This window comes from Hippopotamus amphibius, chromosome 3 (assembly GCF_030028045.1).
Source record: "Hippopotamus amphibius kiboko isolate mHipAmp2 chromosome 3, mHipAmp2.hap2, whole genome shotgun sequence".
Classification (NCBI taxonomy): domain Eukaryota; kingdom Metazoa; phylum Chordata; class Mammalia; order Artiodactyla; family Hippopotamidae; genus Hippopotamus; species Hippopotamus amphibius.
In genome coordinates, this window is record NC_080188.1 from 184,919,268 (window position 1) to 184,945,368 (window position 26,101).

Genomic DNA, 26,101 nt, shown 5'->3' on the forward strand with positions numbered 1-26,101 from the left:
ATATTTGCAACTTAAAATAATGGATGCCAACACTGCTGCAAAGCTGATAATGACACAGAGCAGAAACTATTCATTTATTAAAAACAAAAACATCATCTGCTATGTTCCAGCTTAGCGCTAGATCCTACTGTTACTATCTGCCTTTTTTCCTAATTTTTAAAATTAACGGTAAAATATACATAAGAAAATGCTTTCTCTAAAATATAATATTATGTTACAAATGAGTGTTTTATGGGGGAGGGGGGATAGAAGAGATGAGTTTTTTCATTTTTTTATTGTTTTCTCTTGAGAGATGGAGAACTCTAACAGTGACTTCAACAAAATTGTTTTTCTCTCTCTGGTAATAGATATTCACAGTTGGTCAATGTAGGGGTGGATGTTCACAGTGCCAGGGATCCACATTCTTCATCTTTTTGCTATGTTATCCTTAGAGACAAGATTTCTGCCTCAAGATCCATAATGGCTGCTGGAGCATCAGCCATCTAGTTCAGTTTCCATCCAGCAGGAAAGTGGAATGGTTGAACAAGGATGTACGCATTCACTTTAATGACATATTTCAAAAGTTATTTCTCCACCTTTGGTTACATTCTATGGTTAGAACTTAGCCACATGGCTATATCTAGCTAAACGGATTGCTGGGAAATGTCCTTATTCAAAGTGGCCATTTGCTCAGCTAAAAAAATCTTTTTATTTTACTGTGCAAGAAGAGAATATATAATGAGAGGGCATTTAGTGGTCTCTGCCACAATAGGCAAACATCAGAGATAAATTTGAAAAATTCATTTTGACAGTATTATTAAAAGATGAATTTTGAGGAAGTCTATGCTATTTTTTATAGTACTCCATAAATTAATATTCCATATTTGTAGTTTATTACAAACTATTTCTTTAAATGTAAATCTTGAAAGAAATTGGTCTGAAAAAATTCACAGGACAAAAATATGGCCTATGACATAAATAGTAAAAATAGAAATGATGTCATGTTCCTGCTTAGCTAATGTAGAAGAATTTCATCAGGTAATGCAGTGTTGATGAGTTAATAGCTTTGTCTAACTCTCCTGAATACATAATGTGCCTGAACTCCTGATACATTGTGAAAGCTTTGAATGGGGCTCTTTACAAGTTATTCATTTTATTTTATGCAGTAAGAATTTGCAGTGCAGGATTTGGATTTCTTTTTGGTAACAGTGTATGATGGTTAAAAATGATGGTAATACATCAATTTTGCTGTAGAGTGGTAATCAACTAGGCATGTCAGCCATGCTATAGTATTGAATATAAATACTTCAAGATTACTAATGAGATTTGATTAAGAAAAGGAACAATCACCTGAAGTTTTCTGTTTTCTAATTTTTATGGCCATTTTATATTTATATTTGGAACTAATCAAAAACTTTATATATATGTATATATATGTATATACGAGGGTGAGTCAAAAATTATCTGCACTCTGGCTGTAGAATTTATTTTAATTAACTTTTAGAAAAGACAAATACATCATTGTTTGACATAATCTTCTTGCTTTTCAATATACTTTGTCCATCTGTCAACAAGCTTTTGTATTCTCTCATTAAAAAAATGTTTTAGGCTGAGCTGTGAGCCACAAATGTACCGCTGTCTTTACTCCTTCATCAGAAGTGAATCTTCATCCTCATAGGGCTGCTTTCAGGGGACCAAACAGGTGAAAGTCCAATGGAGCAAGATCAGGACTATAGGGAGGATGCTTTAACATCTCAAAATGAAATTTTTGCAGAGTGTTGACAGTGTAGGCAGAAATATGCAGATGTGCACACCCTCAGACCACAAAAAACAAATCACTGCATGCTGCTCTTCTTCTGCGCAAATCACAAGTGGGGCATCCATTTTTGCTCACACTGCAGTTACTAATGAACCAATGTAACACGTTCACACCTGCACAGGAGGGACTGGGGAGACAGTAGCCTTGAACAGAAAGTGCTGATAAGACAGTGTGGCCAACAGAAGTTTTAATATAACCAGAATGCAGATGATTTTTGACTCACCCTTGTATATACAATGTTGTACTCAATAACACACACACACAGAAGCACACATACACTGATTTAGAGTTTCTTATGAACCAGTCGTTTTTATAAGGGAATATTATAGGCATATATACTCTTGCTCCTTTTGAGGAATAAACATTCTACTTTGTGCACAGTTGGTTTTAGTAATAACTTTGAACCTATTAACACATTATAAGATATGTTTAAATCAAGTACTTGCTATAAAAGTGTGCTATTATATTTAGTAGTAGTATTTCTTCAACACACCTTCTTTCTTCTTCCAGAACTGGGGCTTAGGTCTAGTGAGAAGATCAGTAATCTTGGAGTCAGAAGACATAGGTTCTGACCTTGGCTCTGCTGCTGGACTTGAGTGACCTTTACACTCTGCCCAAACGCCTCCCCCCCAGCCCCCGCCGTACAATGGGCACATCCTATTGGAGGCTTTTCTCACGGGACCTAGGACACTGATCAACAAGGGGTGACTTTCCTATCTCATTTATTTTTCTTTTCCTCCTGTCTCTGCACCTACCTCCCTGCTTAGTCCAGTCTGATATTTTCTTGGAGAGTTCTAATGATGTCAGCAACAGCTCTTTACTTTAGATAGAGTTAACATGAGTGGGTGGCTTCCAACCAATTGCAGAATTAGAAGGAAAATGACAGAGACCCTGTAGTTCTTAACATGAAGGAATTGATTAAAAATGTGAGGTTGAATGTAAGCGTACTGAGAGAATCTTAACCAGATAATGCTTTATGGTCCATTAAAACCACTGTTTCAACAATTCTCTAAGACTGGGGCTAAACCCTATATTTTATTAGAAAAACAAAAATAAAAAATTTTGTTTTTCCTGTTTGTGAGCATCAAAATCAGTTTAGTCTTTGGTCCAAGGTGCTTGCTACTAGAAGTTTTAAACAAGGTCAGAAAATCCATTTGCAGGAAATCAAATGTAAAAGGTTAGTTTTAGAGTTTCCAAAGGATTACGTTAGGTTTGGGGTATGTTTGCTGTTCCACCTCTTGGTTAAAATGAAAATTGACTTCCATTTTATAAATCTTAGAGATCCTTATTTTTAGTTAAAATATCACCCCAAACACAACAACAACAAATGCCACTTTCCTAGGCTACCAAGAACCAGAGGAGAAGCACCTTGGGTGCATTTCCAGATCTCTGTCAGACCTTTAAATTTTCATCCATATTTAACAAATGTTATTATTCAGTTTCACGAGGTCACTGTGTCACAATGTCTGTGTTAGAACTTTAACTTATTTTCAGAGGTTCCTGTAAGTGGGCAGAAATCATGGCATGTTGGATTGATTTAGTCTCTCTCATCCATCCACTGGGTTAGTTTGTGGCTCAAAACCCATTCTGTGATGTAGGACACCTAAAATTTAGGATATCTCAGCACTTCAGCAGAATCTTGAGCCAGAAAGTCCCCTTCTCTTCTGCTCTCCTTCCCCTGGCTGGCTTTCTTTTAAAAGTGGGTTCTTGGGACTTCCCTGGTGGTCCAGTGGTTAAAATTTCACACTTCCATTGTAGGGAGCATGGGTTCAATGCCTGGTTGAGAACTATGATCCCATATGCCTCCGGGCTCGGCCAAACAATTTAAAAAATTAAAAAATAAATGAATAATAAAAAAAATTGAATACAAGTAGGTTCTCGTACTGTGTCCCGAGGTAGCAGTCGCAGCTCTGCCTGTGTGGGGTCCCTCACCAGATGGCCCTCTTAGTAAATGCCTTGCTCTTCCCCACCCTCACTTTCTTGATCCAAATGTGAAATGCCAGCAAATAAATAAGAGCATTGTACTCTGATGAGTTCTCTTGAGATGGAGGAAAGCCCCTGGGAGGGGAAGCTAGAAACTGCTTTTCTTTTTGCTGGATGGCTCCTAATTACTGGCCAGTTGGTAGAAGACAACGTTTAGACAATAGAGAATTTAGAGGTAAAGAAAAGAGAGAAAGAGAACAAGTTCTCCATCTTATTCCAAATGCCTTTGCTAACAGGAAAATACACTCAGAGTGTTGGAGTCTGTTTGAAATATTCTGCATGATCTTTGCATGGGGACCACAGACTTTGGACTCAGGGTAGGTGATGGCTGTGTGCAGATTTCACCGCCAGACTCAGAGTGCAACGGAAATGAGTGGGTAATGAGAGCAGAGCAGCCAGTTCTTTAATTGAATTAAAAGCTGGGTGACATCAATGCAGACACCTGTCCAATTACAGACAGGCCAAGGTGTTTTCCATTGCTGTACAAGCGATTCGAAGATGACAGAAATCTTTCCGCCCACAGATTAACATAATGAAGGAGAACAGATTACAGTGGATGCCGGCCAAACACCTAGGTTGGCAGCTGAGGGTGGGGTGGGGGAGGGGGGGAGGAGTCTGCTCAAGGATGTAAATAGAAACAGAGTCCCTTTTTCTTCTCCAAAATGTGCTGGACTTTGAAAAGGATGCCATTTTGTTTTGTGTCTCAGGCTTGGTTTCCAGGCCAAGCATTTATACTTGTCTGTATTGAGTCAGAGGAGTTAATCATAAAAATCTCAGTGTCAAAGCTGACTCCTCTGTTGTTTTCCTGCTTCTCAGCATACAGAGTTTTTATTAGAGGCACCAGGCTTGCATAGCTGGTGTCAACTCCACGATGATTTTCTCTTAGGTAGTCAGGCCACCTCCAATTAGTAATATTTCTCTTCCGCTCCTTTGAAACTTAAGGTTACAGCACAGAAAACAAAGTGTTGGAAATAATAATCTATCAGTCATAAGAAACAATGTCTGTTCCTTCGCTGCCTCCCTGGAAAGGGTAAGATGGGAGTGAGCATCTCCTACAGTGAGGGAGACAGCTGAGTGGAGCTAAGAGGATGAGAAGTCTTTAGTTTTTGGTCAGACATCAAGGGTCCACCTTTGGTAAGCCATCGTAATAACTGCTGGAAAATAGGACAAGTAAAGAAGTAAAAGGACATACCCTCTGCATTCAAGGAGTTCCCTAAATCATCGCAAGGGACTTTTAAACTGCACAGTTTTCCAGGAGAAGGCTCTTCCCCTCTGCTAGATGGAAATCCTCAGAGCACAGAGTTTGAAACTACATGCACTGGGGCTCCTCAGTTTCCTCCTGTGATGTGCTGCCTCCCCTTAAATCAGGTTCTTGCCCCTGCTCTTTCAGCCTGGGCTTTCTGCACCCGCCGAGGTCCACAGGACTGCAGTTGAAAGGGGATATACTTACTCTACTTCAAGCTCGCTTGGTGTGGCCCATCAGGGTTTCTCAACGTTAGGCATCAGTGCAAAATGCGTTATCGCTTAGCAGTGCGAGTTCTGCTTCTGTTGGTGCCAGTGATTTTAATCCAGGTGCCCATGCTCCTGTGTTTCATGGGATCCTAACACTTTTAAGACATCAGTAATGCTTCCTTTATGCTTAGGGAATGTTTTCTTCAGCTCACCCTCTTCCATTATCAAAAGAGACTGGCAGGTTTCCTGACGTGGTTGGGACCATTTTCTGATTTCACAGACCTTGGTGGCTGAAAGGAAATTGGAGAGGTCATCTGGCCTGCCTCGAGGTAGGAACAGTCTCAGATTCAAAGGGAAAAAAGACTCCTCTGTGATGTCTGCCAGAGAAAGAGGTTCATATCCAAACCAATCTTAAAAGTTTTCACTGTCAGGATATACTTCTTTATTTTAAACACCCTAAGTGTCATCAAGGAGACTGCCCCATTTTATCTTATTGGGTTTCCTGTGGACACAGAATACAGTATATATGCCATATTTTTCTCTCTGGGATTCCTTTATAAATATGTCACTCTGTATATTTTTCATTTTTTTAAGCTCTTTATTGGAAAATAATTGCTTTACACTCTTGCACCAGTTTTTGAGGTACACCAAAGTGAATCAGCTGTATTTATACATATATCCCCATATCCCCTCCCTCCTGCAACTCCTTCCCACCCTCCCTGTCCTGGCCTTCTAAGGCATCACCCATCAGCGAGTTGATCTCCCTTTGTTATACAGCAACTTCCCACTACCTATCTATTTTACAGTTGGTAGTGTATATATGTCAGTGCTACTCTCTCACTTCGTCCCAGCTTCCCCTTCACTCCCCCACCAACCCCATGTCAGTATTGTTTGAATTATAATACTGAAATATACTTTCAGTGATTATCCTTTTTACTTTCCTCTTTGTCTTTAAATACAGATCTGCTATCATCTTGGACTGGGAAGTCTGGATCTTATCAATGCCTTTGTCTACTTGGCATGTATGCGAGCACTCTGCTTTATGTGTTTAATCTGTGTATTATTGTTATCATTAGGGTCCTTCTATCTCTAATATTTTCTTAAATTAGAAACCTTGTGAAGATCAGTTGTATTCTATATCACTTTTCCCAGAGGCATATAGAAGGAGAGTTGATAAATACCTTTGTGTGTGTGTGTGTTTAATTAATTTTTATTGGCATATAGTTGATTTACAATGTGTTTCTGTTGTACAGAAAAGTCAGTCAGTTATACACATACATATATCCCCTCTTTTTTAGTTTCTTTTCCCATATAGGTCATTACAGACTCTTGAGTGGAGTTTGTTTTCTACTTCTGTGACTCTATTTCTATTTTGTAAATAAGTACATTTGTACCATTCTTTAGATTCTGCATATAAGCAATATCATATGCTATTTGTCTTTGTCTGACTTATTTCACTCAGTATGACAATCTCTAGGTCCATCCATGTCACTGCAAATGGCATTATTTCATTCTTTTTGATGGCTGAGTAATATAAATACCTTTTGATGATGATATGTTGTCATAGTAGTACTACTTTTTTTTTTCTGGAGAGTATATAATCTAATGACTCTGACACTTAAAGGAAGGCGATTTGGCCAATCACTCAAAGGTCTCTAGGGTTACATCTAAGAAAGGCTACCTTGCCTAGTCTTGGGGAGAATATATTTGTTCTTTGGTAATAGCAGAACTTTTTATAAGCATCAACTGTAATCCATTCCGGTAAAGTCTCCATACTGAGAAACAGAAAAGAGAAACTGCATGCCCCAGACAAAAGGATGACTTGTCATTATTCTGACTCCGTGAGGACCACTTGGTTGACCAGCCCCTTCTCCTACCCCAGCCTCACTGTAACCTGACAAGAGGAGAGAAAATGCTCAGTCATTACGTTGCTCTTCTTACTGAAGTGGATGATACTAACTTATATTTAGGGGAAATTATTCCGATGGTTTGACAAACTTTGTCTCTGAGACACAATATTATGGGCAAGATCTCTATGGCAAATAGGAAAGAAATGCCACCTCAGCCTCAGAAAGTACGGTGCATTTTTTTAAAACTGTGATTTACAAGCCATCCAGAACTTTCTACCTGAGGTTCAAGTTGGCAAGAGCCAAAATATCGGCTTTCTTCTTCTTTTTCTTCTGTTTTCTATTTTGCAGTTCTCATTTCTCAGTGTTTATTATTGTTTCACCTACCTGGAGATGGGAAATGGGAGCACTTTGATAAATGGCCTGAAAGATGATCTAGTTTCTCTCCAGCATCTTTCTTTCAGAATCTTAGGATGTTTCTATGAAATACAATTTGGTAAACTTCTCTATTGAAGCACAAAGCTGAAGAATGCAAGTTTGCTGAGAGGAGTATTGCTTGTTTTTTAAGATCCTTAAGGTTTAAGAGGGAAGAAATTAGCAAACAAATTCCGTGATACACGTATACACACAGAGCGCCTCCTTTAGTGAAAGCAAGAAAGATTAAATAAAGCACCGAAGACCACTTCGTGAATGTGAACTCAGTAGCTAGTTTGACAAGATCCTCCTTAAAGTCTCCACTACTACCTTTCTTGTTAAGTTGATATCATAGTCACAATTCCAATATTGTACTTCAGCTATGATTTGGAAAGAAAGAATGTCTCAGGGTAAGGTATTTTGCAACATAATGGAACTGCTTTTTATGTTTCCCAGTGATAATATTATCTGAATGTCTCGTGCATCCTCATGCTAACGATTTCAGAGCACTAATCTGTATACAACCACTGTGCCTTTCGGGACACAGTATACCTGTGCCCCAGCTAAGTCAGGGCCAACAATGAGAGGCAGTGCCACCTAGGTTGTTAAGAGATGAACAAAGGGACTGAATCTCATGTCCCAACACGTTTTTCTTGCTCGCTGTAGGATCAAAAGTTTCATTTTCTGGGGGCCGATTCATTACTTGTTCGTATGGCATTGTGCTAATTCAGACATGCAACTCATTCTGTTTAGACTTGTAGTATTGATAGATTGGAACTTGGCAATAGGAAAGACATGACAAATGCCAAATGTTTTCAGAGGATAAAATGGCTAGGATATATCTCACAAGGACACCTTAGTTGTGAACCTGAAACTTAGGGATCATGATGGAGATATTACAAAATAGGAAAAATGGTAGTGTGTATATGTTAATCCCAGTCTCCTAATTTATTCCTCCCACCCCCTTTTGCCTTTGATAACCATATGTTTGTTTTCTACATCTGTGACTCTATTTTTGTTTTGTAAATAAGTTCATTTGTACCATGTTTCTAGATTCCACATATAAGCGATGCCATATGATGTTTCTTTATTTAACTTACTTCACTTAATATGATAATCTCTAGCTCCATCCATGATTAATATATACACACTACCACATATAAAATAGATAACTAATAAGAACCTGCTGAATAGCACAGGGAACTCTACTCAGTATTCTGTAATAACCTGTGGGAAAAGAATCTAAAAAAGAATGGATATATGTATACGTATAACTGATTCACTTTACTGTACGCCTGAAACTAACATAACATCATAAGTCAACTATACTCCAATAAAAATTAAAAAAAAAAGAAATAGGAAAAGTGAAGCTTACCAAATAGTGTTGGCTGTCGGGTCTGGATTGGGGCAGGTTGAGAGTGAAACGCTAGTTGAACATCCAGGTGGGATACACAGCCTGTGGGTAGAAGTGCAGAACCAGAGCTTGGAGAGGAGATGTGATGTCTGCAGATATAAATGAGAGATGTGCTTTGATGAACTAACGAAGGCAAGTGTTTAGAAGAAAGAAGCCCAAGGACTCGACCTTGTAAAAAAACAAACAAAAACAAACAAACAAAAAAACCTATTTAAGGGACTGTGAAAGGAAGATGAGTTGGTCAAGAAAAGCAAGGAGTTCTCAGTGATTTAGGAGAACTCCTCAGAAAAATTCAGTGACCCAGAAAGCAGCTGAGGGAGGCAAAGTCCAGGAAGTAGAGGAGAATAAGGATTGAAGAAGGGTTACTTGGTCTGGTGTGTAAGGGATCCCTAGTGATCTTGCAAAGCTAAAAATCAATATTTAATAGTGTAGTGCAGGCAGAAACTGGGTTGCAATGGTAGCATAGCTTGGGCCGCCATGGCTCTGTGCTAGAGATCTCTCCTTACGTGGTTCTATGTTGAGCGTGTTATATTCCTAAACTCGTTTAATCTTGATAGTAACACTTTGAGGTGAATACTGTAAAATCCCCATCTCACATCCCCATGATACTATATTATGCCTATGAGGCCGCTCCTTCAAGACAGATACTATTATTATCTATTTGCAGTGAGGAGACTAAGGCATAGAGGTCTGAGCAACTTGCCCGAACCCATACAACAAATCAGTAGTAGAATTGGTATCCGGACCCAAGCAATCTAGCCTGAGCATCTTTGCTCTTAACCACTACATCACTACATGATGAAGATGCATGTGTGATGTTATAAGCTCTCCTTGAAGACTTTTAGTGAAAGGAGAAATAACTGCTTCTAAAAAACAAAGTGAGCTCAGAATGTGGGTCATGATTTGGGAGATTCGAGAGGACCTGATGATCACAGTGGCAGGAGTGAGAGGAAGCAGAAGGTGACAACATGAAGGCGTTTTGAAATTAGAGCTGCATCTGGCATGAGATGGTCACACGTGTATGTGTGTTTGCTCGTTGGCTTGCTGTCTTCTTTGGCCGCGGGCTAAGATGGTGGTGCCAAGTGCAGCCAAGAGGGTTGGGGAGCCCAGGGGGAGGCTTTGTGAGCTGCTAGAATAAAGACGTGTAGGCAGCACTGGGGACCCAGGGCGAGTGGGAAGACCCAAAGCAAACAATGGCTGTGGTCTTTGCTTCATCCTGATCTTTGCTCTTTTAATTTTTTTATCCTTTCTATCAGGGAAAGGGAATAGGCAAACGTATTTTAAAATCTGTTGTTGGATGATGCAAGCTGTCACCAGGACTGGCACATTAAAACAATCAAGGTTTACTCAATAAAGGGATACTAGGAGTAGGACCATCTTTTATAAGAATGATGACAGTCTATGTGATTAGGGATAAAAACAACTCTAAAACCCGCAACGAAAAACAATGGTGAGCAAATACACAAATTATATTTTTGATACGTCTTTAATTCATGGGATTAACTAAATAAAGAGCTTCTGTCTTGATTATAAACACAAGTAAACAAAATGTGTTTTCATTCCTGCAGGCATCTTTAATTGAAGAACAAATCTTATATATCCACCACCAGGTCAGGTTAATTCAACACTTCTATGGGCAACGCTTCTGTTTAAGACAGGTGTCTTAATTAAATAAACTAATAATTTTGCAAGGAGAAGTACAAAAGCGTAATTATCTAATTGGCTAATTGTTCAACTATGTTGATTTGCATATTTGTTAGCTGCAACATGAATAAATAGTCTGTATACGTGTATCCTACCGTTAAAATAATGAAATCACTCTCGGGAGTAGCATCTCCTAACGTGTGTTAATACATGTCACATAAGAAGGACTCTCTAGTTAAAATAAAGTTGAAAAATGTGAGCTTAAAAGAAGATGAGATAGTTTTGTTTCTGCAGGAGGTCTAAGATCCTGGAATGGGATGATGGGTGTCTTTACTCTCAGATACACTGGGCTCTGCTTTAGGAACTATACGTGGAACCCCTCCATGTTTAGAGGGGAAATATCTCAGGGGCATTAGCACCCTGAGAAGCACATTTGGGAAAATGCTATTTAGCTCTGTCTTAACAATAAGTTGGTCTCACAATTTTTTTATCACTAGTCACTCCATTCTGCAATCAGCACACAGGAAAATGAATTAAAGAAGAGCATGTGTTTTGTTTTCTGTGTCTCCACCCGCGTCTGTTACACACACACACACAGACCCCCCTCTATATAGCTTCTTATGGTCAACACACAAACCTCTTTTTGTCCCTTTATTACAGGCATATTGACAGGCTTGCTACCCTTCAAAAACTATGCAGTAACCCTAGCTGCTTGCACTTTGGCTGGCTGTACCGAGAGCTCGCGTGCATTGAACATCTCTACTCCACAAGAAGGTAAAGTAATTTCAAAGGTCTTGACTTCCACATTTCAGTCATGAATAATAAAATAGGAGAAGAGCTAAATGCTGCAAGGCCATTTGCTAGAAAACCCCAACCTAATTTGATGACAAAGTGCATTGCCAGGCCATAATTGCTCCATTTTTTGGGGGGGTGCGAAAATGAATCAAACTCCATACCCTTTAATGACATGCATCTTTAATAGCTGTAATGCAGATTAATGGGCTTTTTAATTGCTGTTACATTGTTCATGCAAGAGCCTTGTCATTAATATGAAGCATCTGAAAGATTAATGAAAGCTTCCTCATTTTACTATGGCTCAGAAGTAAATCTAGAGACAGTCTGACTAAAAAGAATTGATTGTATGGCATAGTATGAAATTGAGAATCAAACGGTTGATTTCCGTGGTCTCTTTTAACTGCTAAACACCAGCACAGGCAACAATTATTTCAGTGTGACGGAACCGCCGAACGCCAATCGAGGCATTATTAATCACGGCCCAGTTCCTTCCGACTCAAGTCTCACTTTTGTTGTACTTGGAACTTACAAACTGTTGGCATAAATTAATGTTTCAGAAAGCATACATTTAGGAAGGCAGTGGGAAAGAAAAAATATTTTAGCACTGCAAAGTGAAAGCTTCGCTCCAGCATCAGTACGCATCTCTTCAAGAAATAACAGCTCTCAGAACATTTAAAGCGTTGTTACTTCGTATTTCTCTCTCCTGGATGAGAGGGAATACACATTTCTCTTACTGTCCAGCTGTAAAGTTATTCAGGAGATTTAAAAGCTTGATCTTTAGGGAGAAAGAATCCACCAGTCTCTCTCTTTTTCAGTATCCATCCACCCTGCTTCCCCACTGCTCTTCTTCCCCCCTCCTTCTTTTAAATCCTTAAAGCAAGTACCACTCACACAGAAGATGTGTAAGAGAAAGACAATGGCCTATCTGATGAAACAAGGACAGAAGAGAAGAATTTGTAAAATCCTTCTTGTGACCTCTTGTTCCTCATGCCTTGAACCTGACCTCAACCCTCTCACCTGCACTACACTGTGTGTCACGTACCTTCGGTATTTTTTGCAATGTTTGCTCCATCTGGTCTACCAAGACTAGCACTGTTTTTCTTAGTGTGTCTTTGCTTCTGCTGAGGCAACTATCATTATTCCCTTTGCCAGTTACTTCCACCAACTCCAGTATGGCACAGATCATCCTATATCTCATTATTTTCTCTGTATCCACTACATCCTCCCTCCAGGTTCTGCCTGGTACCCTCCAAACCTACTTCACAGCTCGACCCCAGAGGGATTGCTACCCATCCAGTTCACCATTTCCTTTCCATTACTTCAGGAATCCCCAATTTCTAATTTTTCCTTCAATTTATTACCAATTTAGTGAACAATAAGTATGTTTAGGATCAATTTCTAAAAGCTTTTTTAGTTCCTGTGACTCCAGTTCATTGATCATTACAGAAAATGAACACCTCCTTTATTTAAAAAAAAATCACATACAATGTAGTTTTCATATGTAATTAATTTAATTCTGTATTTTCTGGCTATTTCTATGGCTACATATAAGTTTTTTATATCAGTTATGAACTGCTCTCCCTAGCACTGCCCATCTTAGATCAAAAGCTCCTCAAGGGTTGGGATTCTGTCTAATTTGCTCTAAAAGGCACAGCCCCAAATAGAAATTATGGGTTAGTAATACTTTTGAGAAGTAACACAAATGTCAGTCAAGTGAACTAGTGTAAATACTCCCCATCCATCATTGATGCAGATTCTCATAAAGTGAGACAGGTATTTAGTACTATCCCTAAAGCAATTACTGACAAGCTGCCCAAAAATCAGGAACATTTCCATGCATGGGATTTCAGGTTTATTCCATGATTTATTGGTTTGGGTCTGAAAAGTTTGAATTAGAAAAGGAAACTAAAATTAGACTCTATAAATTTTTTTCCCCCACAGCTCCACAAGAGGTTCAGCCACCAGTAGCCAAATCCCATCCCAATTCTTTGTTACTCTCCTGGAATCCACCCAAAAAAGCGAATGGTATTATAACTCAGTACTCTTTGTATATGGATGGGAAGCTAATCTATTCAGGCAGTGGAGAGAACCACACAGTCACAGGTAAGACTTCTACAGGTATCAGTGAATAGTTACTGTCTATATTAAAATATATATACTGACAAACTAATATATATATATTTCGGATAATTATAAATTATAGTTATCTGAGAGTGCAGTTTTAAAAGTTAGGTTACTTAGTTTTGTCTCCTGTTAAATCACTAAAATCCCATGATCTTTGTGGTTACATTACACTTGCAGTGAAGCCAAAGCTGGAAAAATGGAAAAGGGCTCACGTTGGCTCCCTTCCACCGCCCCCAAGGCTGTCTTACTGTATGTTCTCTACCGTAGATCCCCCTACTCTTTACCTGAATCCTACTACTAATATACCTTTGTGCATGTGCAGAGGGGACTTTGGAAAGGTATCAACACAAAGAGCTCCTCTGCCTGCAGCTGATCACAGGATTGAAGCTGGGAGCCAATGTGGTCCCCAGCCATGCTCGCAGTGCAGTGATGTCATCTCAACACAACTGATGTCATGTCAATTCAACTGGGGCAATGGTGTCATTTCAAACAAATGCCATTGGCACATGAGTTAACCACTTTAAAATCCTCATCAACATGGAATAATCTTAGGACTCAGAAGTGTGACTCATTGTGGTCTGAATTTTAGACCATTTGGGAAGAAACATAGTATATCTTCCTAGATCATATTATAAAGTGTCATGACACTTAAGAAAATGAATTGTTGGAAACCTTGTGAAACACAAGAAGCCTTTATTATGTATGTTGTCTGGTGTCTGAGTTGTGTTCATATTTGAATGGTAATTATAGTGGTTATGTATTTTATGGTATTTTAGATACTGAATGTGACTATTAGGTGAGCCATCATTAATCAAATATTGATTGATGAAAAACTGAGGCCTTAGAGATATTAAATTCTTCATGAAAGGTCACAACAGGTGAGAGTCAGAGACAGGATTAATTATTTATGTATTCACTCATTCACAGTAATGCTAGGTACTAAGATTGTAGCAGAGAATCAGCAAGACATTGCCCCCCCACCCTACCCCCTTGGTGCTCTTGACTTCATGGGAACATATACAGAGGCAGGAATGGGGCATATTGGGACAGGGCTATGGCATTCATTTAATTGCATTCTCTGAATTTGTATTTTTTATATCCTCTCTAGTCTGAGAGGCTTCACAGCAAAGAACTATTACTTTTATATTTCATTCATCATGGTTGGATAGAATTCTGTAATACTTATTCTGTGAGGTAGGTATTATCATTACCTTTACAGATGAGGAATTTGAGGCACAGAAAGGTTAAGCAACTACCTCTAGGCCACACAGCCTGTGAGAGGTAGACTTTGATTCCATCTCAAGCATTCTGACTGTGATGAAGGGAACGCAGTCTTAAAACAAGTTAAACTTCGGAGACTTAGTTTCTGAAATTGTAAAATGGAAACAACTGCAATTTTCAAAATTTTGAAGGGAACTAGAAATATAGATAAAATACCTAGCATGTTCTTGGTAAAGTATGCTTAGTAAAGAGAACTCAACTAAAAATAAATACTAAAAATAAACCAAAAATAGATTACACTTGCCCTAGGAGTATCTTGAAGGCATTAGTTTAACTAAAAGTTACTGGCCACAGAAATTATTTCAGAAGAAAAGAAAACATATCATGGAATGAACTTTACCCATATATTAATCATTATTACACAAATTACTTCTGTAGAACCAAATTTATCGTGTGATGGAGAAAGCAAACCTCATAAGCCCATTATAGACATTTTCTCCAAGTTACCTTCTCTGCCTCCTCAAGTATGAGTTAGGTATGCCCCCTGTGTGCTCACTGAGTGCTTTTATGACTCCCTTTTTTGGTTTGCATTGTCTTGAATAAGGCTACTTGTTTATTTGTCAGTTTGCCCTGCTAAACCACGGGCATCAAAAGGGTGGGGCCATGGCTGTCTTATCCATGACTGTATCTCCAGGACTGATCACAGAGAGGGGATAGAACAAACTGTGTTGATTAAGTGAGGGAATGAAGTCAGAGGACTCCTGGGAACAAAGAAAAAAGATCGCCAAAAATGGTGGAGAGTAGGAGTAGGGTGGGAAAGAAAAAGCAATCGGGAAAAGAGAGGAGAAAAAGGTAGAAACCAGAGAAAAATAAACCAAGATCCCTTCCCTGTGCAGAAGCACATGCTGACCTGGCCCACAGGGAAATGGTGTGGCTGATGGTGGGTCTCAAAGTGTGGGCCTTGAGGATTTCCAAAATCTGCAGAATGCCACATGAGGTGACCCTGCAAAGCCAGGAAAAGAACAGACTGGGAAAGAGAGGAGGGCAGATTGGGAAAGAGAGGAGGGCAGAATTCACACTGCTTTCTCATACTGCCTTAAAAATGATACTAATTCTGTATTATGTTGTCTTGAATCCTTAACAAATCCATAACAAACCCATGTGACTATAATATCTGCATTAAAAGATCATGGCAAATTTTAGCATAGTATAATAGATGCCCCAAATATAATATAAAGAAAGTGGAATGTTTTTATAGTGTCCATAACCATCTTCTCTAGCTACAGTGATAATGGTTTCTTCAATGGTTTTTATCCTTTAGATTTTTGAAGATTATTTCTCTGATAAGGCTCATAGCACTTTTTCCTACTTCTTGTCATCTCACAAGCAACTATATTTCTTTTGGCTTTTATCTCCAAATGGCAGAAGATACGAAGCACAGTAGGAATACAGTAATGGTCACTAAGGAGAGGAACTAAACCAAAAACATTATGATGGGGTTCAAAGTTGTACATGATGATTCAAGTGTTATGCCAGTAAAGCTGAGGCCCAGAGATGTGAAGAAATCCTAGCTGGTAGTTGTAAGAACTGATTCAGATCTGGATCTGTCTGGCCTCAAAGTCCACACTTTTCATCTCTGCATAATCTACTCATTGAACACATTTTATTATTCCTTACAGCTCCGAAAGGGAGATGGAAGCTTGCAACACACCCCAGAGCACCTGTGTTAATCTTCTAGGGCTGCCGTAACCAAATACCACAGACTGGATGGCTTAAACAATGGAAATTTATTTCTTACAGTTCTGGAGGCTAGAAATCCAAGATCAGTGTGTTGGCAGGTTTGGTTTCTCTTGGGGCCTCTCTCCTTGACTTGCAGACAGCCACCTTCTCCCTGTGTCCTCACATGCTCTTTCTTCTGTGTGCACCACCTGGTGACATCAGAACTATAGGGCCCTATCCTTATAACCCCCTTTTAACCTTCATCACCTCCTTAAAAGCTTATCTCCATAAATCAACTATACTCCAACATAAAATAAAAATTGAATTAAAAAAAGCCCCATCTCCAAAGGTGATCACATTGAGGGGTTAAGGCTTCAACATGTAAATTTTGGAGAACATGATTCAGTTCATAACAGCACCCAAAAGTGAGTGTTTTCTGATGAATGCCCACTTTTCTTGAGTTTCTCTAATTATATGCAAGTTAAATAAAGTGACCTTTTAGATCTCTTTCAAGATTTTGCATCTGTGATATAGACTAAATTTAGGTCATTCATGTCTTCGAAATTCACCTATCTACTAGGAATCACAGAAAAGAAGAATGGGAAAGGGAATCTGGCTGTTTGAAGTCAGCCCAAAGAAAACTGATGGAGAAAAACTGCTCTAGCCATTGGGTCTCGCTTTAGCTTCTATAGACACTTTAAATCCACACCATGTTTCATCATAAAATGTATCTATGATGCTAGTGGTACTCATTGTTTCCCTTTGTGTTAGGATATTTATAGCATAATATCATTTCCATGCTCAGTAGTTTGCGGATGGAACGTCTGTTCTAGAAATGGATCTTTCCAGTGCTGAAATGTCAATTCATAGAGAGACTGAGAAATGAAAGATGTAGTCTACTGGATTGGAGAAATAATTTATAGCATTTTTTAGTTATAAAAGTAACATATGCTTAGCGAAGATAATATAAAATATGCAGATATCTAATACCTGATAATCCCACCTTACAGATAGAAACTCTTAGTATTTGATGTAATTCCTTCTAGCACTTTATTCATTTTAACAAAAGTGAGCTATAGTGTCTAATTTGGAATTCCTAATAAGGAATATTCCCTTATTATGAATATATCCCAGAGCACAAAGGATTTTTCTAAAAATATTTTGAAATATTTTAACAATGTTGCATTCCATCTTATGAATGTGCCATAATGCATTTAAGCACTTAAAAATTCCAAAGTTTCTAATTTATCTCATTTTAAATATTTTGTGATAAATATTATTGTTCATAAATCTTTCCTAGATCTCTAAAAGGGGAATAGGTAAGTCAAAGCAGCAAACTTTTTCAGAATATTTCATATACACTTTTGCTTTGTTTTCCAGAAAAATTCATCAGCAGGGAATGTTATATCGTTATATCTTTGATAATTTTACAAGCTGAAAATATTATTTTCATTTGCATGTTTAATAGTTTTCTGCATACTTTTTGTATGATGCTTAGCAATTCATATTTTACTTTGATTCAGCTGATCATAGTCTTGAGCAGAATTTAACAGGGGTGGGGATTAATTTTGAAACTTCTCTAAGAGCTATGTTTCATACCCTGTTTTTCCTGGTTTCAATCATCTGCACTCTTTACAATTCCTTGCCTTCTACACCATCAAAACCTTCCTTAATAACTTGGCTTAATTTCCTCTCCCAAATATTCAAGGTGTCAACCTTTCTTTTCTCGCTCCTTTATTTGTAGCTTCCTTTTAAGCTTCCACACAGAACCAACATTTTTCCGTTATGCGTAAAAAAGTGGATCTTGCCGCCATGGTGAATACAGGTCAAAGCGAAGGCATTTCAATTCAAAAGCCACTTAGCATCTAGGTGGCTGGAATGTTTTCCTTCTTTCTTTAAATATGAAGCATTAAAAGTCAAAGGCAGTGCTGCACCTTGAGTTAGTACAAAATATATTTAAAAATGCATACAGTTCAAATTTTTTGCCTTGCATAGGCCATAAGCTAGTAGAATGGTGGGTCAGTTATGACACTGAAAAATGAATCCAGTTAGAGAACCTCCCGAAGGCTGTTGATGTTTGCTATAATAAATAGCACACACTTTAAGTCAAACTTTTTCATTCTGTATTCAAAGGTAATGGATTTTTCGTAACCATAGTAACCTTGGTGTATTTCTGGATAAATACATGAGGTATATACATTCTAGTTTTATTTTTGAATATAAACTACCACATTATGTATTACTAATAATATGAAAAATAGGATGTAGGTTAGTATAATGACAGCTTAAACTAGTATGCATTTTTCTTCTGCAAAAAATAAATATTTATCAAAAGTATAGGTTCAATTAATTCTTCTCCCAGTTTTGTGGAATTCTGGTCGTGCCATTTATCTTTTTTTGCAAGATCTCCATTAATCTCTTATTTCTGTCTCATAACAGATTTTTAAGAATTTCAAGGTAAAAACAATTGTGCTTTAAAGCTTATGATTAAAAACATTATTGAAAGATTGAGGGACCTATGTTGATATCACTGACAGAGGTATTGTGGGGCCGCTTAAGATGTGTGTATACCGTATGTTCATGAAGAGGGAGAGAAAAAGAAACCTTTTGTGAGGCTGTTCACAACATGCCCGGATTGTTTCAAAGTTCAGGCTAGATAGCTTCCTGATTGATGATGGCCATCCAAACTGTAGCCATCCAGATCATTTTCATTTTAAATGAGCGCCCTACTAGAAACTGGCAATCTTTAAGAAGTTTGTGAGATGGTTCACAGAAGCCTACAAAGTTTTTGGAAACAAGGATAGCAAGATGGTGGTAACCGGGAGAGGTATACTGCGAGCAAGACAAGGAGGTTTATGTGAGCTGTGCTGACCAGTGAAGAAAGAATAAGGATCCCTTGGGACAGTTCTGTTCTTCCTAGGTAAACGGTTCTTAGTTAACCCAACCTAAACCATTGCTGCTTACAAATACTAGAATTTCCAAGCCAGAAAGTTCAATAGGGACTCCATAAAGAATTATATCTGACATCAAAACTTGAAACATGAATATTTTCAAGTGTATCATCTCAGAAATCTGTAGTAGTCTTATGATTGAATATTTCTAGCACAAGAGATGATATCTTCCCATCACCATTAGGACCTGAGCCTCTATCACTGAGACTGAGAAAGTAAGACAAGGATAATAGCAGCGATTTAAGGAGTGTGTGTGTGTGCGCATGTGTGTGTGTGCACGAGAGAGAGACAGACAGAGAGACAGAGGCAGAGGCAGAGGCAGAGAGAGACACAGAGAAGAGAATGAGAGGGAAAGCCTATGAATTTCTGATAAAGTCAGATAGACAGTATTTATATCTTTAACCACTAAAAGTGCTAAGACTTTTTTTTTTTGTCTTATTTGCCAAGGTCAAAAAGAACCATGTATAAGCAGCAAAACAGAAATATTCATCTTGAACCTTCCAACACTTAAGTCTTACGATGAGACATTTATGGTAGAAGAAGCTGTATTGCTTATGGCACAATAAAAAGCATTTAAAGGTTAGGTACTTCTAACCAAGCATTATAAGAAACCTTATCAACACTCTACAAATTTGAGCTAAATTATATTCATTCACACTGATGGCTTACGAAACATCTTTTCTTAGCAAAATAAAACTTCACTTTAACCTTGATATTTTCTTTCATTTTGCATTTTTGAATACCACAGTGCAGAGATTCTAAATTACTCCTCTTATGTAAAGTAATGTTACTGAGGGGAATACTGTTAACATGCTTGTGTTCTAACCCATCAAGCAGAGTGTTAAGACAGCATGTGAGGGTTTTCAGGTAAGGCAGTGATCTCATCTATGAGTGATGGTGCCTCCCTATTACAAACTAAGTCATTCTTTATGCCCTTTTGATGTCACTGACATACAGTGTTAAATTATACAAAGTCTAAGAAACCTTGAGGATACAAGGGGAAAAGTCCAAATAATGAAGGAAAGCCTTTAGAGGCCAAGTTACTAAGCTGCTGACTCTGTGATCAAAGATGCCTGAAGAGTTGCTTTAGGTTTAGCAACATCCCAGATCCTTGGGTTAAGGAACAATGGATGCTTTACTTTAAAAAGCCCTGTTCACTTAGTAACAAAGCGTCAAGTGAAATGAAATAACTTGAACAGAATGTTTAAATATGAGTTGTGGTTATAAACAATACAACCAGAGTGTCACTCTTACTTTAAGATGCTTCTCCAGTGCATGCGTATGTGAAGAAATTAAATACGTTTACATTTATATTTTAAGATCTGTACTCAAATGTTACCTGTGAACTGTTAACCTACTTGATGAAGATTACACTCTTAAATGGTAAGAAAGTTCTCTCTATTTGAAGGGATTTCAGAGGAATAGTGGGAATCGGTCCAGTTAGAAAAGTAGTGAAGTTAAATCCTGAAAAAGGTGATGTTTTATTCCATTGAGAGCTTTACAAATAGAGCCTGTCTGCTATTTTGAGTATTAAGAACTGCCATTATTTTAAATGTGTTTCTTAAAGCTTATTAATTGAATGATAAATTCACACCAAAAACATATCTTAAGTATACAGCTCGAGAATATTCATTCTCAAACTGAACGTATCCATGGAACTAGCACCCAAATTAAGACACAGAACATTATCGGCACCTAGAAGCCCCCCATTTTTGCCCTCAAGTCTTATCTCCTGACTCAGGCGACTGCTTTCCTGATTGTTTAGCATAGATTTGTTTTCCAATTTGTACTTAATACGAGTGGAATCTGACAGTGTGTTCTCTTTCGTCACTGGGTTCTTTTGGAGAATGTAGGAGGGAGAGTCAATCAGGGGGACAATCTTCTGCATTCCTGCACATATATCCGGAACCCTCTGACCTCCAGGCTGTTGCTATGACAGTGTCAGCTGTTACAGTCCTATCTTCCAGAAAGCCATTGGAATATGTTTAAAATGAAACATCTACCTCCTTCTCCAAGACAAAAACTGGGAAATAACTATAGAAAAGCTCCATCTATGAAATTAGAACTTAGCACATGAAACCACTGGCCTGTGTACACCAGCAAAAACCTCCTAAATGTCCACTAGTGGACTATTGTGTGGTCATCCAGCTTAAGATGCTGTAGAAGAATGTTTAATAATGTGGAAATGCATTAAAAACAGACATTTTAACAGTATATAATATGAGTCTATTTTAGTAAAATAAGTGCATGTGTACATGTATATATATCCATGGATGTATATACATACATATATGAGTATGTGTGTCTGGGAATACACACCAAAGTCTTAACAGTAGTCATCTCCCAGTAATGGGAGTCTAGTGTTTTCTTTCCTTTTTTTGAAGAGGTCTTTTTATCTTTTAAATTTACTACAGTTGTATATTATCTGAGTTTTTGTAGTATTTTCCCAATTTTAATATATATATAATAAAATTGGTACAAAGGTTGGATATGTCAGGAATCGGATTGCATTCACCTATCAATACTTTACTTATCTTTTAATTCTCCCTAGCCTTTACTTTCATATGTAATCAGGTTGATCACCGAACTCATTGCCTTCTAGCCAGTATCAAATGTGGTGTTCTCCATACCTTTAGCACTATCTAACCTCATTAAAATGTTACTCATATTTGATGATCTAACTCAAGTCCCACATCTTCCTTTGATTCACAGATTCTTTCATATCATTTTCCTACAAATTTGTCACTTGAATACATTCTGTCTTGCAATGTTAACTTATGTGAAAGGCAAATAAATCTTGATTCCAAGCAAGAGTATAGGTACATTGAGTAGTTATCATATTGTTTATTTTCGTAATCTCTATAGTAGGTACCCTAGGAATAAGGACCCAATTGGCATCTAATAATCTCTTATTGAATTGAGTTGAAATGAACTGAATTAAATTGAAGAAACACTGAGAATCAGTAAATTAATATTTTAAAGTAAATGACAACAAACACCGATGCATAATTCAGAAGTAATTAATATGCTAAATGTGGTAAACAGTTTTAATGAGGTAGGCTGTTCCTGTAGCTTCATAGAATTTTTCATTTAATTATCCAATATGTAGCGAATTCTTTTTTTGGTTAAACCACTTGTGTAAGTTTTCTAGGGCTGCCATAACGGAGTATGGCTGGGCGGATTAAACAACAGAAATTGATTGCCTCACAGTTCTAGAGACCAGAAGTCCCAGATCAATGTGTTGGCGGGGCTGGTGCCTTCTGAGGGCTGTAAGGGAGGATCTGTTTCATGACTCTTCCCTAGCTTCCGGCGGTTTGCTGGCAATCTTTGGTGTTCTGTGACTTGTAGAAGCATTTCCTGGATCTCTGCCTTCATCTTCACATGCCATTCTCCTTGTGTGCTGCCTGTGTGCAGATTTCCCCTTTTTATAAGAACACAAGTCATATTGGTTTAGGGCTCACCCTGATGACTTCATCCTTTTTTTCTAACTTTTATATTGGAATATAGTTGATTAACAATGTTGTGTTAGTTTCAGGTATACAGCAAAGTGATTCAGGTCTACATATACATGTATATATTCTTTTTCAAATTCTTTTCCCAATTAGGTTGTCACAGAATATTGAGCAGAGTTCCCTGTGCTATACAGTAGGTCCGTGTTGGTTATCTGTTTTAAATATAGCAGTGTGTATATGTCAATCCCAAACTCCCTAACTATCCCTCCCATCTCCTTCCACCACCCCAGTTGGTAATCATAAATTCATTCTCTAAGTGTGTGAGTCTGTTTCTGTTTTGTAAATAAGTTCATTTGTATCATTTTTTTTTAGATCCATATATAAGCAATATCATACGATATTTCTCTTTCTCTGTCTGACTTCACTCAGTATGACAATCTGACCTTATTTCCAAATATGGTGATATTTTCAGGTACTGGGGGCTAGGATTTCAACATATAAATTTTGACGGTACACAGTTCATCATATAATTCTACTCTATGTATTTGATGCTCTGATGAGTGGCATTATAAAACTCCCCACAAAACCCTAACAAATATTAGAAAATATAAGGCATCTCTTCAAAATCAGTTTAAAAACTGATATATCCTATGACAGTAATAAAAATTGCTTAGAAAGGAGGTGATGAACTTTATCTGGACTGGTTCATTCAGTCAATGAATATTATTGAATAATAATGAATATTATGATGAATATTACTCTATAGACACTATGTAAACACTTGATACTTTTCTAAACTTTGAGGGCCCTATGGATAACAAAAGATGCAAAAGCCCTGCCCTCGTGGAGCTTATATTTCAGTGGGAAGTGGTTAGAGAAGGCTTCATACTCTTCATGTTACATTTTTTATATCTATTTGAAAACCGAGTCTTCCCTAAAGCTAGCAATTTCTTCTTCAGCCATTGTAAGTAGTTGTGAATCAGTCTCAGATGTCCCATGTAATGCAGACATCAAGGGGGCAGGGTCGGTATCCTCCACTTCTCTTCTACCAAACATCATCCCAGATTTTTTCTGCCTTCCTTTAATACTCATTGATCTGTGAGACCCATGCACTTTGTCTGTAGAAGTTATTTTCTTTATTTGGTTCATCTTTACCAGCACCTTACCCCAGTTCCCTGATTCAGTAAAGACTTGAGCACTTGGATTTTGCCCCTTCTTCTTTCTAAACCCCAAATCTGCCAGCACCCGGTGTTGTTTCAACCATCATGGGAACACTCCTTTGGCAGCTCAGCCACTCAGACCCTTTACCTTCTCATCTATAGAAAACTTGACTGTGCTCTTAATTTGCTTGCTTTCATTTTGGTACTCTGGAGTTGCCATCATTTAGAAATGCTCCATGTCTAACACATTAAGTTCAAATATTCCACATTCCAACAACAAACAACCATTTTCCAGCTCTTTCACTCATTTACTCACACAAAAGGTATTTGTGTTCTGCTTTGAAACTCTCAGTTTCTTCACCCCTCCACCTCTTTGCTTTATTAGACCGCATCTTTCTTTTCCTTCTAAGGTAGCTCCAGAGTAAAGAACTTGAATTCTTTTCAGTTCTCTCAACTTTTTTGCCCCGTTATTATTCCAATATATTCAAGTGAAAACTCACCAAATCTGGATCAATATATGTGTCTGTGTTTTTGACACCCGCACCCGGGGCTCCTGAGCTCTGCCAAAGAGAATTTGATCAGCATACAGATGGGTGCCATGCTGATGTCTAGTGTTCTCCAGTCTCCAGTTGGCTTCTATAAATACTGGCTCTCAATCTTTCTTTATTCCCCTAGTGTTTTATCTCACACTTGCCAGTCATTGTCCACAGTTCTTCAAGCTCTGACCTCCCTGAATCTCACAGATGACTACTTTTCACCTCAAATTGAAGCTCTTGGATAGGATTCCTCAGTTTGCTGCCGTGGAACTTTTCCTACATCAGAACCAGTATTTCCCTATTTTTCTTAGGAAACAGAGAAGCAGTATTCATTCCCCTGCCAAGGACTAGTCCCCCCTGAATCATCTTCTCCTACCTTGGTGAGGTCCTCTCCATCAGTTAGTCTTACTTTTCCTGTGTCTTTCTCTCTCCTCCTGTACTAGCTCCTTCCTTCAGCATTTGATAGACACAAGTCTTCGACGTGTGAAGGGAAGAAAAGACAAACATGGAAAAGACATGTCTCTCAGTTTCATCTCCCTTTTATGGTCCCAGCCTTGCCTTTCTCATCTTCATAGTAGCATTCCCTTCCTCCACTGTCTCACTTTCTTTGACTCCTAACCCCTGTAATTTCCTAGAGCTACCATCACAAAATACCACAAATCAGATGCCTAAAACCACAGAAGTTTATTCTCTCATGGTCTGGAGGCTAGAAGTCCTAAATCAAGGTGTCAGCAGGGCTCTGCTCCCTTTGAAAACTCTAGGGGAAGGTCCTTCCTTACCTATGCCAGCTTTTGGTGGTCATTGCAATTGGTGGGCATTCCATGGTTAATCATTGGCATTCTGTGGCTACTTGGTAGCATTCCATGGCTAATTGGTGGCATTCCATGGCTTGCTACTGCATCGCTCCAGTCTGCGCCTCTCTCATCCCATGGTGCCTCCCTGTGTCCAGATTTCTCTCATCCTATAAAGACACTATGTTGGATTTAGAGCCCACCTTAATCCAGTATGACATCCTCTTAACTTGATCACATCTGCAAAGACCTTATTTCCAAACAAGGCCACGTTCACAGGTACAGGGGTTAGGACTTGAACGTATCTTTTCGGTGCATAAAGTTCAACCCACTCCCCCTCCATTGGCTCCATAACAACTTCACCACTCAATTGAAACAATTCCCGCTGGGCTATCAAAGTTCTTGTAGAGCCAATTCAGGGCCAACGTGAAGGCCACACAGTTCATCACACTTGGACTGGATCATTTGAATAATTTTTCCATCCCAGAACTTTCTTCTACTGGTGTCTGTGACACCCATCCTCTTGATTTCCCTGTTGTTGCTCAAGCTCTGGTGTGTTAGCCTCTTGTTTTCCTTCCACCCGCAGGTGTTGGTTTATCTCAGGGTTCTTCTTGGAACACTTCACACAGTATCCCTGCGATGACTCGGTCCTCATCTCCAATTCAGAAATTTTTCCTAAGCCATGAACATTTTTTTCGGTCTGCGTATTGGACCCTCCTGCTCCAGGTATTTTACTCCAACTCCCTACAACTGAATTTACTGCATCTACCACCTGCCATACAATGCACTCCCTTGCCTGA

General features: G+C 38.4%; 1 protein-coding gene across 1 annotated transcript in view; it reads left to right on the plus strand.

Annotated features, from left to right (window-relative positions):
- Positions 1-26,101, plus strand: part of USH2A (usherin) — a 758,076-nt gene that overhangs the window by 338,259 nt on the left and 393,716 nt on the right. Inside the window, exons 31-32 of the mRNA XM_057727708.1 lie at positions 11,213-11,326; positions 13,289-13,450. Coding sequence (XP_057583691.1) covers positions 11,213-11,326; positions 13,289-13,450 — 276 coding nt within the window. The remainder of the gene's footprint in view (positions 1-11,212; positions 11,327-13,288; positions 13,451-26,101) is intronic.